Consider the following 16,326-nt stretch of genomic DNA (forward strand, 5'->3'; position numbering starts at 1 on the left):
GTAACAATATAAGAACTAGGTAACAATTTAAGAACTAGGTAACAATTTAAGAGCTAGGTTGAATATGCATTTTCCATTAGGTAAAGAAAAAGATAACAACTAGTATTCTTATTGTTGTGATTTTGATAAGATTTTCTTTGTGCTGCTTTTCGTAATTAAGATTGAATTTTTTAAGTTTGAAGGTATAACATGTATATTATTTTTTTGTTAAATATTTATTTTTAAAAAATAAGGAAACGTTTCTTACAGGCCTTGTGTTTTATATGGCTCTTCGCATTACTGCACGTGTATTTTGGAATCAATTGAAAAACTACTTATGCGGCAGTTTTATGTATATAACGTTGGTTACGAAATGTTGCTATTGATTTTGAATTTGAATTTGAATACGGTAAAGAGCCCAAACAGTTACAAGAATGGATTCCATCGGGGCCGTGTCAATCATTTGAAATAGATGAATTGAAAACTTTATGTAGTTAAAATAGTAGACTAATATAAAATTATTGAAAGATAATGAAAAGTAATGTCATACATCCAAGACAATTATACAGCTAAATGTTCATAATTGCAAGCACCTGATTCTTCTTTTGAAACTTAAAAGACTGATGACAGGGTTGCTTATTCTACTAGAGAATCAACACAATCCGTGTCTGAGAATTACCAATTAAGATAAAATCACTGTTTAAGCAATCACTGTAATACCCATTAATTAATTACCTAATTGCCGAGATGCCTAATGACGATTTCGTCGGTCAATATTGATTCAGTCACTCTTTCCGCCCTGAATTAGCTTTATTCTCCCTTCTCACACATAAGACAGGGGTTATTTGAAGATACGTGGTTGGATGTCGGCATGTGCGTTAGGGAGAGCTTTATGAGTGTATGTGTGTTGACGTGGATCCTAATCAAATGATTGGTTGAGAGCGTACACGTGACTAGGCATTTATTTTGCCTAATACGTAATTTTGATAATAACCGGTCATTATCAAATGCTAATGACCGGTTATTAGTAAAATCATGTTATAAAACATCATTTTATATAACAAATAAAACATAATCTTATAAAACAAATATTACACATCATTCTGTTCGGGCATTAGTAAAATTACCCACACTCGGTACCTTCGAAACAGTCCAAACGCCCGAGGCGAGGTCAGACTGTTCCAAAGGTACCTTGTGTGTGTAATTCTTACATACGCCCTCATTGCTGTATATTATTTGTATACTATTCTATTTCCACTTTCTTTCATTCCCTCTCTCATTACTCTCATTCTCTTCAATTTACATAACTGCCCATGCTTGTTGCTTCTTATACAGTTCTCTTTCTCCCTCTCAATACGGTCTCGGTATTTTCGTGTCACATGCCGGATAAGAATAGCAAAAGTAAGATAATTGAATGCATATTGAGCCATTCTGAGAGCTAAAATTACAATTAAAAAAAAATCTAGTGTATGTTTAAAAGTTACACAGTTACCAAGTTAAAATGTTTGCTCACCACTATCTGCGTACGTAAATGCGGAACGGGTCGAAATGCCCTCAAATCTTTCTTCAGCCATGATCACAGTGTACAAGGGTTTTTGGTTTTTTCCTCACAATTATAATTAATTAAAAAACAAACATAAGATAGCACTTACTGGTATTATTGGTCCATTGTTCTTACCAATTCTCATTAGACTTGGTTCAAGAAAAGGTGAGTGCTAAGGAGACTCAAACAAAAGGATATAAATAGAGAGAGAGAGAGAGAGAGAGGGGGGTGGGGATCGAGAGCGAGGGGAGAGATGAAGAGACAGATACATAAAGAGGGAGAGGGCTAGAGAACGAGAGATTTCAAGACATCATGTGCAAGTTAAGATATATTAATGTTCAAGTGAATTATTAATTGCCATTCAATGATAAAGATTCCAGATAAACTAGCGCCACACGTTTATTATTCGATTATTATCAATTATTAAACAGAAAATCAACAACACAAAATTAAAAATGAATGAAAACCCATTTGTGTCAAGTGTCAATTATTTCCATGATGATGTATATTTCACTTATTGAATGAGATCATGAAAAGAATAAAATAAACAATTAGCCGAGATCTTTATTTGTCTCTTGCTTCATTTTCAGGCCGTTCTTTATCGCCGGTAATGGCTGTAAGAGGTAACGATTCAGTCAAATTTAATTGAAATTATTGTGTACAGGGAATAGAGCGGATGTTATCACAAAATATTCAAGCAGCTCTCTGCTCTTATGGTTATTAAGAATATTTAAATGTGTTGATCAGATATGGGTAACGTAAAGTGCAAATTACCTTGGTCATGGAAGCTATACAGATTACTATTATTATAAGTAGAGGTAGTCAGGCGCGTACGCAGGGGGGGGGGGGGTTAAACCCCCCTTGAGTTTGTTTATGTGTATGTTTTGTGTATGTTTTTTGTGAAAAAAAAATTATGCCAATGGCTGACCTAAAAAAGGTAACCTTACCCCCCCCCCCCCCAATTTCAAGACCAAAAAAAAAATGTCCGCTTACCCCCCCCCCCCCCCCCCCCCCCCCCCCCCCCCCCCCCCCCCCCCCCCCCTGAGCGACCCCCCGGCCGGCCGCGCGATTTTGAAACCCCTCCCTTGAAAAAATCCTGCGTACGCCACTGGAGGTAGTTGGATTTGTATTATCATTACTATTATTATTATTATCATTATTATTATTATCATCATTAAAATTACTATTATCATCACAATTATTGTTGTTGTTATTAATAATAATAATAATATATTAACGTTTATTGAATATTTAGCATTTTGTTTATTCTTGCTTATTTGAATGATAAAGCAGTATTGTTTTGTTAGTTCATTCGAGATGAGTGGGCGAGACAAATGAAATGAATTATCCCTTGACAAATACCAAAGGCTTTTAAAACTGTTTAAGTACATAACAATATCAATGCCATTGTTTGCTGAAGCAGACGATGTGTACAGTTAAGACTTATAGCGTCTATACGAAGGACCACTAAATTTGGTTTTTATGCAAGCAAGAAACTTTAGGTTCATTAGGGGTGGATCCGGGAATTCGTAAAAACGGAGGGGAATGAAAAGAAGAACAAAAGAAAATCAAACTATACACAAAAGGTGATGAAAGATTTTCCAAGCAATCACTCAAGGTCTAGCTCAAGCACAAAGCACAAAAACGCACCTCATGCGTACCTCATGAACGATTAGGGTTTTAAACAGGCGACAAGGGCCAGTTAAATTATTTATCATTCTCTATCACTTCCTTCTCAAAAGCAGTCCTGCTAGCTATAATTCTCAATGCCCTTTCACTTATTATCTGACTTGCTATATTTACGTATCTCTCAGTCTGCTAGCAATTTCTGTCCTGATTCCCAATATATCTCTTCCTCTTCCCTTCCTCTCTCTCTCTCTCTCTCTCTCTGGCTCTCTGTCTCTCGCTCTCTGTCTCTCTCTCAATCTCTAGGTCTCTCTCTCTCTATCTCTGTATAAATATATATATATATATATATATATATATTTATCTTTCTATCCCTCTCTATCGTTCTCCTACTCCTTCTTCCCCCCTAACCCCCTCTCTATCTATCTCTTTCTCTCTCTCTCTTTAAAAAACTCAACCATATACATACGCACCCCATACCAACTTCATTCCCTTCTCTCTAAGCCTCTCTCTCTTTCTCCCCTTTTCGTTGTGAGTACGTGTAACAGACAGGTGCCATGAAAAATATCCAATAGTTTTTTTTTTAAGTCACGCTATGTTTTAATCTTACATTAAATTTCATATTTCAATGACGTTTCATTTCTTTTTATGAAGAAACATGCTAATTTAAATATAGGGCTATTATTACGGTAACATGAATAAGGTCAAATTTTTACATTTTACACTTTAAAACATGTTATCATAGCCGCATGCGAATCATTAAGTTAAAGGTATTACAAAGTTTTGGTATGGGGTCATGAATTTAGTTCAAATTAACATATTGGAAGCATTATGCGTTCCTACAATATACATTGAGCGTTGTCGCGGTTGAAATCGTGTTGTATAGCTCCCTCTCAAGGTCAATATATTAATTTAGCTATGAAACAATGTTTCTTGACTAAAATCGACCAATTAGCTATTCCCGTTTGGAAATTATATATCCCAACTACATATTCTGAGATTTTCATGGTCGCAGCTACCATTTTACGGCCATAGGCGGCGCTATTTGAAATTTATCAAAATTTACCGGGAGCACCGGAAAATTGTTATATTTAATTTTTTTCGAAAACAGAAGTGTTTTAGGGTCTAATTTTGTTAGTGCTTATAATACATCCACAGGGGCATCCAAATATATCAAAATTGTAAAGATTCACTATCCACCCAATTTTCAAAATTTCCCAAAACTTTGTATTACCTTTAAGTTTACACATGAATTTGGCATGTAAAATATTTGATACAATTGAAATTAAAAAGGAGAAACAGTAATATAAAATATAAAAAGAGACATATACCCTATAATTTGTTACCTTATTCAAAATGGAATGTTGATTCGGTTAAACTTATGTAAGTTAATATGAAGCTATTGCTGCTTATGTACGACATCATTCTTATATTTATTTAGTATATCACCAACTTTACAAAGAAATTTGTTACATTATATGTGTACATTTTCTACACGTATATCAAGTATCATTTCTTTTCCAAACCCAATTAAAGATCAAAGCATACGGATGCATATCAACGTATTATAACATAGCCTGTAGGCAGAGATATATATTCTCCTAAGGTAAAACGATAAAAGTAGTAGAGGCTCATCTATACAACAAGCATATGGAAAAATCTATATCAGTAAATGCAAAACTTGAATATAGGCATATTATACATATACATAAATTTATTCTTACTATTCAGGTCAACCAAATAACGAATGTCATTCATATGTCCGCCTGACGTATATGATAAACATATCATGTACTTTATGTCACACATACCTATAGGGAGTATTTTCTCTCAATTAATAGATCTCTACTTAAATTCCTTCACGAGATATTAGTCCTTTTTACTTTCGTTATTGTTGTTATCGTTGTTTCTGTTTCCTTCCATCGTTGCACTCTATACAAGTATAAGGGCTATGTTACATAAAAGCATCATTGCAGCTGCAAACAAGTTAACGGGAAAAAGCACAAGTTTAACCGACTTGATAAATTTTGAGTTTATTTTCTTTTCTTAAATGAAGAGATGATTTTTAAATGTATATACATACAGGCGCATACGCAGGATTTTTTCAAGGGGGGGGGGTTAACATTTTTAAATCGGGCCGAAAATTTCGCAACGACTCAGCCAGCCGCTGAAAAAAAAATTACCAAAGGGGTAGGGGGGCTTGCTTCAAAATACACACATAAAAAATACCAAAGGGGGGTAACCCCCCCCCCCCTTGCGTACGCGCCTGTATACATATATATCCTGTTTTCCTTTTTTGAAAACGTACTCGTTATATTTTACTTAGAATCGATATGTGGATTCTTGATTCCATCTTTCTTCCTTTTTGTCTTTGTTTGTTTTCTCATTCATCTTTTACACATACATGTAGTATATTCGATTGTACTCTTCATTCACGGTTTCCATAGTAATGGCTCTCAAATCTCATAGTCATAATACAAACTCTCTTTCACATGTCACTCACTATATAGTACACTTATTGTTCAACAGTCTATTGATTAGCCACTCAGCGAACATATGACAGTTTTTAGAGAAGAGATTAAAATTATGGTCCTGATGATACCGCACCGCCAGCTCTGTCGCCTGATATTCTGTGCATAGGCTGCGTCCAGCCGTGGTCTTTCTCACTGTAGGGCAGCTGGTAGGGTTAGTTCTCCCCACTCCTCCTTCGTGTAGGACCAGACTATTGGCACCGAACTCATAGGTCTTTCCTCTGAAGTACACCATGGAATGATTCAATACCCTTTTTCCGACACGAACGTCTCGCTTCCCCTTCTTAAATTTTAAACCTCGGTAAGCGGGCGGGACGTTACATTCGAGGTACAAAAGATCGATGGAAAGGTGATAGACTGGGCTACCGTGTCCTCCGTGGTCTCCTAAAATATATCAAATAAAGTTATCTGAATAAATATGGCTGTAGCCTGGAAACTGTGTGGCACGCAGAAAGTTATTTAAAGATAATCTTTGGTTATGGTAGCCAAAAGGAAACTAGAATGGAACCATGTAAAACATGCGGCAAAGGGTTTCATTTTCTTTTGCCTGTATAAAGACCACGGTCATGTGCCATATGATTTCGTGGCCATTTTCTTCGATCCATGGAAGTGTAAATATCGGGAATAAATGCTATTAAAATCGATGCTTTAATATTCAAGTTGGACCCCATTCTCAGACCAATCTACTAGACCGATCCATAGGCACGGTTCGTTTGCCTTCACACCCATCGCAATATTTACCTGATGAGACCCGCAAAACCATAGCAACATGAACCGTTCCTGTTGCGATGACAGCACGGGTCATTTTCGTGCCGGTCTGATCGTCAAGTCATGGATTTTTTTGTTCCCCTCACAAAGTGATTATTCATTTTTCTCCTTTCATGTTCTGTTTCCATTTGTTCTTTATTGTAGTCTTTTGTTTTCCAACCCTCTTTTCTTCAAATAAATTATTTCTTATGAATCCCTTTTTTTTTAATTTTACAACTTTACTCTGTCAAAAAAATATTCATAGTGTTTTTGTTTGTTTAAAGTAATGCTTGCATTTCCATAATTTTATTAAACGAATCCGTTCCACTGGCTACCTGCCCTAACAACAAAGAAGACTTCATGCATGGCTGATTGTCAACGAATCGGAGTCGTGAGTAAAACGAATTCGTTTAATAAATTATGGATATGCAAGCATTACTTTGAACAAAAAGAACTTTGTTATACCTACCTCATTCTTCCTTAGGTCATAATATTTATGAAAGAGCAAAAAATTATCTTTCTGGAAATGTGATTTTCTCTTTGAAATTCAGATACCGTTCGCCAAATGAAGAAGAAGAAGTAAAGTACATTATGGAACCGAAAAGCAGTGCCTTAGGACTGCTTATTAAAACGAAAACAACTTATCAACAGATGCTCACGACATATTAAATCGCCCTGAAATGGCTGTTAACTGAGAATTAGAAAAAAAGAAAATGAATACAAGGTAACTTCTTTGTTATCGACTTACGGATATCGTGCCAGAATTCGAATATTCCGAGGGATGGCGTGAAAAGGATCACCGATATGATGAAACAAATCGTCAACTTCATCTTTTCCGAGCAAGTTTGACTGGTCACTCTGAACCGCCACTATTTGGGGAAAATCTAATGATGATTTTTCAAACAGGGTCGAGTCTTCTCGTCGTCGAATTTTTCTCTCCGAAATGATTGAAACCAAACTACAGACTTCTTTTATCAGCTCGTCACCCACTTCCTCGTACCAGCTTCAGGGGCGGATCAAGCATTTCATTACAAAAAGGGAAGCTAAATATTCCTTGAATTGAGTGAAATGCAAAGAAAAATAAATGGTCACCGCCTCAAAGTGAGGGGGCGCACATCCTTCGACTTGAGTGTCAAATGAGGGGGGGGGGGGGCGACACGGGCTGGTGGTGCCCTCCCCCCTAAATTTGCTTTTGTTTAGGTTCACCTCTTAATCAATATAGTTTGGTCTTCCTATACCACCCTTGGCAACGTCCCTAATAATCAAAGAGAAGGTTCAGTTCAGATAAAGGTGACAATTGGTTTATGAGCTTTCACATTCTCTGTATGTCGGTTTGGAAGAATATCATAGCAGCAATGTCCCCTAGAAAAGATTGCTCTTCATATGCCCTCGTACTCCAAATATGGCTGACAAGTTTGAACTAAACGTTCTTATCGCATACGTGTGTAGGTTCTCATTCTCACTTCCTGTGCTCATACTCTTCAAAAATATTTGGTAAAAGTTTGCCACAAGGGTATAATTGAGCGTACAACCAAAGAGGGAACACCAGTTTTAGGGAATTTCTTTTCCAGCTTGGTTAATACTTTGCCAATTTTTAAGTGGAGTGATTGATATTTGTTGGGATCCTTTAAACGGGATGATATAAAACTCACGATGGGTCAAAAGAAAAAGCCCCAAATTGGCCGAACACATAATTACCTCGTTTTAGGGTTCTTACCCATTGTTTTAAACAGTTCAATTCATGTGTATTTTCATCAAGATTGGATCCGTTTCTTTTTATTTTGACCATTCCAAATCCTTACGGTAAACATCAATTCGTATGTATGACTAAACAATCTTACTCAAATGCTTCTGGTCAGTTTATTTTACAATGTAATCGCAGGACTGGTACTCAACTTTATCTTTAATGTTTTGACACGTTTATCACAGGTAGCACTAAATAGAAATATAACAATAGTAAGGCATGCCAACTGACTGTCATAATGATTTTGCGGATGTGGCATGTCAATGTCATTGATATTTATATCAATCAAATCAGTTCCTCTTTCCTCGTCAAGATTTCCGATTCAAAACATTAAAAGAAGAGAGATCATTAGGTTAGCCAATAAGTTTCCTCTTCTATGTTGGCAAAGTTCCCGATATCCGTTTCAACTTTTATGTTTATTTTTATTTTTGAAGGACATATCGATGAGCGAGGAAGTATACCTGGATAACAAAATATAAGCTTGCAATTCCCTAAAAATCCCCACTGCATAATACCGAAACCAGATGATAGCTTCTATATACACGTCACCTGCATCTCACGGGCATGTCCAAGAAGGCTTTTTTTAAAGTGGGGATCTAGTCACACCCCTACCTCCATTCTAATAGGCAAAAGATACTATCGGAGTTTGGGGGTCTTGGTTTACATCCGACAATCTTTGACCAAAAAGCAGATACAACAAAACAGCATCAATATTTTGATATTTTGAGAATTGCATTTGAATTCAGAATATATATTTCTTTTCGTGATGGGGGATAACTATTCGGGCTTGACTGGATAATGGAAACAAAACTGATGAAAGATGATACCACAAGAACATTTTTTTAAGCGGGGATACAAAATCTTTGATTCAAACTTTAGCAAGATATGTTAAAAGTGATTTTATACATTCTACATGTGTATTAAAATTCCTCGGGGCACAATAACTCTTAACAAATATATAAAACCTGGACAGACATTTCGATAACCGGGCATAGTGGCTCAGTCGTTAGAGCGCCCGCCTCATGAACGGGAGGTCGTGGGTTCGAACCCCGGCCGAGTCATACCAAAGACTTATAACAATGGTACCTTCTGCCTTCTACCTAGGCGCTCAGTATATTAGATTGGAGAAGGGTAGTAATAACATATTATGTTATGCAGGGCCCGCTGGAAGAACAGTTTCATAACTGAAGTGGGTACCCTGGGTGAATAAAAGTTATTATTATTATTATACTCAGACAGACGCACTGGCGGATGCAGGTAGGAGGGGCACACAAACGTCCCATTCCTTAAATACACCCCAAACAAAATATTATCTCGACTTGTTTGATATTTTTTGTTCAATTGTACCCTTTTACATAACCCTCAATCCGCCATTTTAATCAGACGGACACAATAACGCTTTTTATTCCTTTTAAAAAAAATTTTTTTTTACGTGTCTTCCTTTCATATATGTATAGACTTGCTTGTTAACGATTATAGCTGCCATGAAGCTTTTACATGATTGGCGCATGTACGCACATCTCTATGATTTTACTTTTGATTGATATATCCTTTTCATTTTATGAACACAGTGAAGATTGTATTTGTTCAAAGATATATTTTCTTTTATTATATTCCTTTTAGCACTCTAACTTTTTGTTTCTTTTAGAAATGTAAAAAAAGTTACGTATACTGTATAATTTTTTACTATATTATTTAAATGCAAAACAAACAAGTTTTAAATGCATACATTAACAAAAAATCTTGCCAAAGAACGAAACTAGGCTCGACTAGCACTTGTGCTAACTTCTACTTCCCATCAACAACTTCACCTAAATATTAGTAATACACATATATTCACATGTATATCTTATACATTTAATTATATGCAGATCTTTATTTAAATATCGTTTTTAAAACCATTAATGTTTAATCAAAAGAACCGTTCCGTTATGTCTTCATGTATCATTATTATTCTTTGCACTGTATGCTTCTTCATGTACTGTTATTATTGTGATGCGTTGATGTTAATAAATTCAAATTATTGTGCAATATATACCAGGGTAACCATATTAGTTCTGTATTAATACTGCTCTTCCTTCAATCAGTCTTTGCTTTTTAAAGTTATTAAATGTTATAAAGTTTAAAGCTATTAAACGTTAAAACGTCATCTAATGTTATTTAGAATAAATTCATAAAAGTCATTCAAAGAACGAGTAAGCATCAAGGACTTCGTGATGAAGAACTAGACTTGAATACTACCCTTGAATCGAAAGCAGAATTCTATATTCACTGAAAACGAAAATAAAAAAAACTAAAAACAAACAATCACAAACAAATAAAAGTGCGTAGGTATTTTTTGCTTTGGATGGTTGAAATGAATCGTACTTTGAGGGTTGAAATTTGTCTTCATCAGACGTAACAAGGAGTAAATGAAACAGACAGGCTTGTTTCCATCTTGACTGATTCACTCGACGAGGTCAAATCTGGCAAGTGTCTGTCACAAAATGCAACATATGTCAAAGTCAGAGTGTGAACAGACATGTCAAGTCACAATCCTAAATTCTCGTTTCTCACTTACCCAGATGAATAGATCTACTTGATCGCCTTTTCTCTATCAAGGTACAGGTACGCACCCACTGCCTAGAAAATGCGAGAGACGTTTGCAATATGGTGTCCTCTTTTCCCCTTCCTTTCTCTTCATCTCCTACTTCTCTCTCTCTCTCTCTCTCTCTCTCCCTCCCCCTCTCTCTCTCTCTCTTTCTCTCTCTCCCTCCCCCTCTCTCTTTCTCTCTCTTCCTATTGTTCCTCTCGTCGTATCTGTGTATTTCCCGTTGTTCCCCTCTCAGTCTTTCTGTCATTGTTTGTCAATATGCCTCTCTCTCTCTCTTTAGCTCACGATAATTTCTTCAACACCGTTTATTCTATTTTTTCTTCAGACGTTTCATTCTAGAATAAATAATTAATATACATACTCATATTATACTGATTTCTAAACAAAGTAGAAGGTAAATTTGTATATACATGTAAAAATATTTACTAGAATTGTCCGGAAAAGGCCTACAAATACAAAAAACACGACGTGGACTTTTAATTATATGTAATTGTTTCGTTATCAATGAACAAACAAATTTTAGTCGACATTATATACATCGTTTTGATCAATATTACGCCCAGCGAAAAAAAGGGGGAAAAAGATGAAAGTGGACACTTAATTAAGTCTTTCAATAAACATTTAGTATAACAGAATAAACATAAATTGACATTTTTAAAAGATGGTATACAATTGGAATATTATATGTAACGCATGAGTGAGCATCGTCATTTAACAATATATGAGTCTCTGGGGAAAAAATATGCAAAAATGAGGCATTTATCTGGCCATTCAAATGCTGATGAGCAATCCCATCTTTTAGAGTCAAATTTCAACAATGAAAAAAAAAGGGTCACGAGAAACACGACAAAAGTGGCATCTTGACCATGCTCGTCAAAACCATGCAATCATGAGACTACAGTTGATATCCAGAGATAAATTCTCCTCACTGTTTTTCATTCTTCGTCTCATGTTCCAACCAGAATGTACTACATGCAGATGCACATGTCATTTACATTTGAATACCGAACTTTGCTACTTTTTGTGTGCAATGTTGTCAATCAGACCTTATTATACGTTTAATAAATGTGCCTAAACAAGCATGACATTTCAAACTCGATCTTAATGGATATCGTTAGATTAATTACATTTTCTTAAATTTTATAAACATTTTATAATTCTTTATTGACGATTTGTCCGGCGATTTGTCTAAAATTTTGAACATTAAAGAGAGTCCACTTTATATAGTTAGGTTTATACGTAGGTTTATTGATAAGAGGAACCAATAACAATAACAATATGCTCTTTTAAGATTAGCCCCTGTAAACTAATATCCAATCAAATTCAAACTTATTTACAAAGAAAAGTAGAATTTGAAGCGATTTACAATATTTGCAGGAACTGTGATTTGAATTTGGGGGACCTTTAACAAAACTAATACCCCAAAACTCCAACGATCTGGTCTGGTACCGTATTTAAGGATTGACAACTTTTAAAGCTGCTCTTAAAGAGAAGGTTGGGTTCTGGGAAGAGGTGAAAAATAATTTGTGAGCATTACTCATTCTTATTATGCAAGTGTGGAAGAACATCAGTTAAGACATGTTCCCTGAAAAGCATGGCTCTTCAAATGCCTTCATATTCTAAATATGCATGTAACATCGTAAAAATCGGGGGGGGGGGGGCGGCTTTTTACGCCACGTGTTCGTGTAGTCCCATATACATCTTTCTGTGCAAGTGTTTGTAACTTTACCAAGACTTGGCCAAATTTCTTATCATTTTGATGATTCCAGAACCTTGCAATACACACAAATTCTTATATGCTAGATGATCAACCTTTTCTGGTCGGTTCCACACCGTTTCTTTCACAATACAATCGCATGACCAGAACTCAATTTCATCTTTAACCCCTAAACCACTCCTCGAATAAGAAAACACCTCTTACATATTATCAATTAGGCTTTAAGAGAATGCACTCGGTTGGCAAAAAAGAATTTGGTGAAAGTGATTTGTGTGACCTTTAGCAGGAGAAAGGTGACCTCAAACAAACTGACGAACGACATCCCGGTGAATAAGCCCATGAGTCCACCTAAATTACCCAGAATATTTGGAATCTGGAGGTGACGTTGAGAGGGGGTAGAGAGGAAGAGAGGGTAAAGAAGGAAAGAGAGAGAGAGAGAGGGGGCAGTGAGGGCAAGAGAATTAAAAGGGAGAAATAACAATGAATAATACACAATGACACCATTGAAATAGTAAGAGAGACGGAGGGGCGGGAGAGAAAGAGAAAAAAGAGAGAAAGAGACAGAACAGAAAGCATTAGTCAAGGATTAATGCGCAGCATGGTCAAATCTTCCAAAAAATGATAAGAATGTCATTTTATAGCAACATTTTAGATATAAGATTAAAAATTTGAAACAAGCCTGATAAAACGTATTATATTATCATCAACTGACTAAGCAAAAAGTCCGGGTGCTATTTCAAACTTCCACTACCTCGGAAAAAAGAGACAAATAGACGGCTAAATTAGATGAGCTTAAAGCCATATTGATTGTGTTTGTTAACAAAGAAGTACGAAATTACTGGACGCTCTTGTGCAGGAAAAAAGTCATCATAATACAATCGCTGTCCATAAAATGAGTGGATTTTCGCTTGCTGGGACGAGCATGAGGTTTTATATAGCACCGGAGTGTTGGCTCATTCAGTAGAGCGTCCGCCTCACAACCGGGAGGTCGTGGGTTCGAACCCCAGCCGCGTCATACCAAAAGACGTTAAAAGATGGGAGTTGTTGCTACCTTGTTTGGCGTTCAACAATAAGGGATAGAGCAACGTCGATCTGGCGCTGCTCAGTGGCTGCCGGGCTCACGATCAATTGGGCAAAAAGAATTTCCGTTTCGGTTTAATAAAATTTGGAGTGGACTATTAGGCTGTTATTATTATTTATATGAATTAAAAAGATTTAAAAAAATTTGGAATCACACAAAAACAATCCTATAAATCAATGCCACTTACTGTGTATCGGGGCATTTGCTCCACGCGCTCTACGTTCAGCGTCTCGAAGTAGATCATCACTCGAATCATATTACTCCTTAACATTGACAAAAAGAGGGACATGTAAACGAAAATTAACAAGTAAATATGTAGACTCTCGAAGAGGGCTCCAGATGGTTCACTAAATCAAATTATGCATCAATTCTTAAACTTGTGTTTTTTTCTTCAACTACAATGGCCGACTACTACGATAACTAATACGGCGACGATATAACAGCGACGACTACTACTAATACTATTACTAATTGTATACCATTCCTTTTACCACTACTACTATACTACTATATACTGCTTTAATATTATATACATGTATTAGATTACTATTAACTATAACACTTTATTACTATGTTCTATCCTAATATACTACAATTCTACCATATTATTATACTACTATACTACTTTAACGTTACTACTACAACAACTACTACTACTGCTTGCACCATTTTTTATTTTACTACTATACTACTATTTAATATACTACTACTGTATTACCATACTATTACACTACTTAACTAATTTACCACTATAAACCACCACTACTACTCCTTATACTACTTTTACCTCTACTACTATATTATTATACTACTGTACGAGTTTGTTGTTATACAACTGTATTATGTTACTACTAAACTACAATCCTACCATAGCATTATACTACTACACTACTAAACTACTCTACCTTTACTACTACAATTACTACTACTACTACTACTACTACTACTACTCCTCCTACTACTACCACTATACTATTATAACTCCTACTACTACCACTATACTTTATAATTTACTATTTCTTCTACGTTTAGTCGTACATTACTGCTAATACTGATATTAGTATTTCTAAATCTACTACTTGTGTTGCTGGTGTTACTACTTTTCTGTTACCAACACTTTTCCCAACACTGTTTTCTCTTCTCTCTTAACTTGTTACTTCTCTTTCTGCTGTTGTTGTTAATTATACTTACTTGGACAATTCATCGTCTGCTAATATTATTCTGAGTTTAGAGTTGGTAACGAACTTGCTCACAAGATGACTCTACAATAAATGTGTGCATGATGTAAAGGAAAAAGAGAGAGAAAGAGAGAGGGGTAAAGATATTATGGAGGTATTAAAAAGGCCCCGACGTCTAGTAAAATTTGGCATTCATACTAAGTATACTAAGTATATAATTGTTTTTTGTTTGGTCGCACATCCGGGCATTCGGGGGGGGGGGGGGGTAATGGCGCTAGCGAGATTTAAAAAGTGGCTCACTAAAGTTTGCACATCAAAAATAATAAGGGACCAACAAATTTTGATAAGAAATGTCAATATTTTCAGAGTCATGTTTACAACTTTTAAGTACATCTTCATTTTTAGAAATCAATGCCATAACTTATGTGGCTATCAGTAATAATGTGCACACTGTGTCCATGGTTCATGCATTCCACAGTATGTTTTCAATGTCATATTATGTCCATATTATGTTTATCAGAGTTTAACTATTACCTTGAACCTTCTGGATGGCCAGGCTGCAGAAGATATCGATGTCCTGTAGCTCTTCTCTCTTGTCATGAAAACCAACAAAAATACGAGAGCATTTAAAATCAAACCGAGTGTGTCATTTTTACTACGGTAAAGAAGACAATTAATTTGTAAAATTTCTCATTCTTTTATGAGCATTTGTAATATCCCATGAGAAGTATTTTCATGATGTCATATTCTAAAGAAGATTGGAAAACAATTTTAGAAGATTATAAAGTAATTTGCAGCATTTGAAGCTTCACGTTTTTGTGGTCCCATGTTCCCATTTTGGTGCCTTGTGTTTTCGATTTTTTTTCTATAAGATTTATTCTATCTGTTACAGCTTTGATAATTCCTAGTCGAATAAATGATTGCTCCTATCAAATACTCAATTTGCCATTCGGATTTACTAACATTTACCAGTTTTACAAGTTTTCTTTAAAACCAAATTACCATTTAACAACTCAAACTCTCGAAATTTAAATAATATACCGTAGCTGATTACGTCTTTAAGATATCCACAGGACCCACATTTCTCTTAATCTCAACATATAAAGAGTATAATTTCAAAAGGAGCTAATTCCAATATTGTAACTTCAGAGACAAGGGAAATTGTTTATCAGATTTCGTACAGGCGTCTTTGGAAAAGTGAAATTAGAAGGTGCGATTTTTCATAATTGCTCCAAAAATTTAGGTGAATAATTTTAGTGAAAGACAGGTACTTTAGTGAACAATGTTCTGATATCAATAACGCAATTTTCATCAAAAGTGGATTAAGGTCCTTTTGGAATTAAGCTCTTCATATATAGGTGACTCTTCCAAAAAATACAATCTTTAAGTTAGACAATATATCCAAGTCCAGTTGTTGGTATTCACTTTTTCTTAGAACGATGAGCAAGGGAAATTATTTTATTTTAACAATTATTCTATTTTGATAGTGGGCATATACAAATGGGTAAAATACAGAACTTTAATAAGAGCAGAAGAGAACAATACTTATTACAGAAGCTAAGACAAAATCAGATAAAACCAGTTAGT

The 16,326-nt window shown here is 35.4% G+C and overlaps 1 protein-coding gene and 1 long non-coding RNA gene across 2 annotated transcripts; both read right to left on the reverse strand.

Moving 5' to 3' along the window:
* Positions 1 to 5,399: 5,399 nt before the first annotated feature.
* Positions 5,400 to 7,403, reverse strand: LOC100891356. Its single transcript, XM_003723293.3, has 2 exons — positions 7,175 to 7,403; positions 5,400 to 6,063 (listed from the first exon to the last, which is right to left on the reverse strand). Exons 1-2 carry the CDS (start codon positions 7,254 to 7,256, stop codon positions 5,651 to 5,653), a joined length of 495 nt encoding a protein of 164 aa, XP_003723341.1. The 5' UTR covers positions 7,257 to 7,403; the 3' UTR covers positions 5,400 to 5,650.
* A 5,258-nt stretch (positions 7,404 to 12,661) lies between these two features.
* LOC764304 lies at positions 12,662 to 14,819 on the reverse strand. The gene is made up of 3 exons (XR_004062414.1): positions 14,753 to 14,819; positions 13,749 to 13,824; positions 12,662 to 12,853 (listed from the first exon to the last, which is right to left on the reverse strand). It is a non-coding gene; the product is annotated as an uncharacterized LOC764304 (long non-coding RNA).
* Between the last annotated feature and the right edge of the window lie 1,507 nt (positions 14,820 to 16,326).

Source organism: Strongylocentrotus purpuratus, unplaced genomic scaffold, assembly GCF_000002235.5.
Source record: "Strongylocentrotus purpuratus isolate Spur 01 unplaced genomic scaffold, Spur_5.0 spur5_scaffold_9, whole genome shotgun sequence".
NCBI lineage: Eukaryota > Metazoa > Echinodermata > Echinoidea > Camarodonta > Strongylocentrotidae > Strongylocentrotus > Strongylocentrotus purpuratus.

Coding starts and splice junctions, on each gene's coding strand:
- LOC100891356 (XM_003723293.3), bottom strand. CDS start 7,256: ATGAAGTTGACGATTTGTTTCATCATATCGGTGATCCTTTTCACGCCA. Junction 6,064..7,174: donor CGAATTCTGGCACGATATCC/GTAAGTCGATAA, acceptor GATATATTTTAG/GAGACCACGGAGGACACGGT.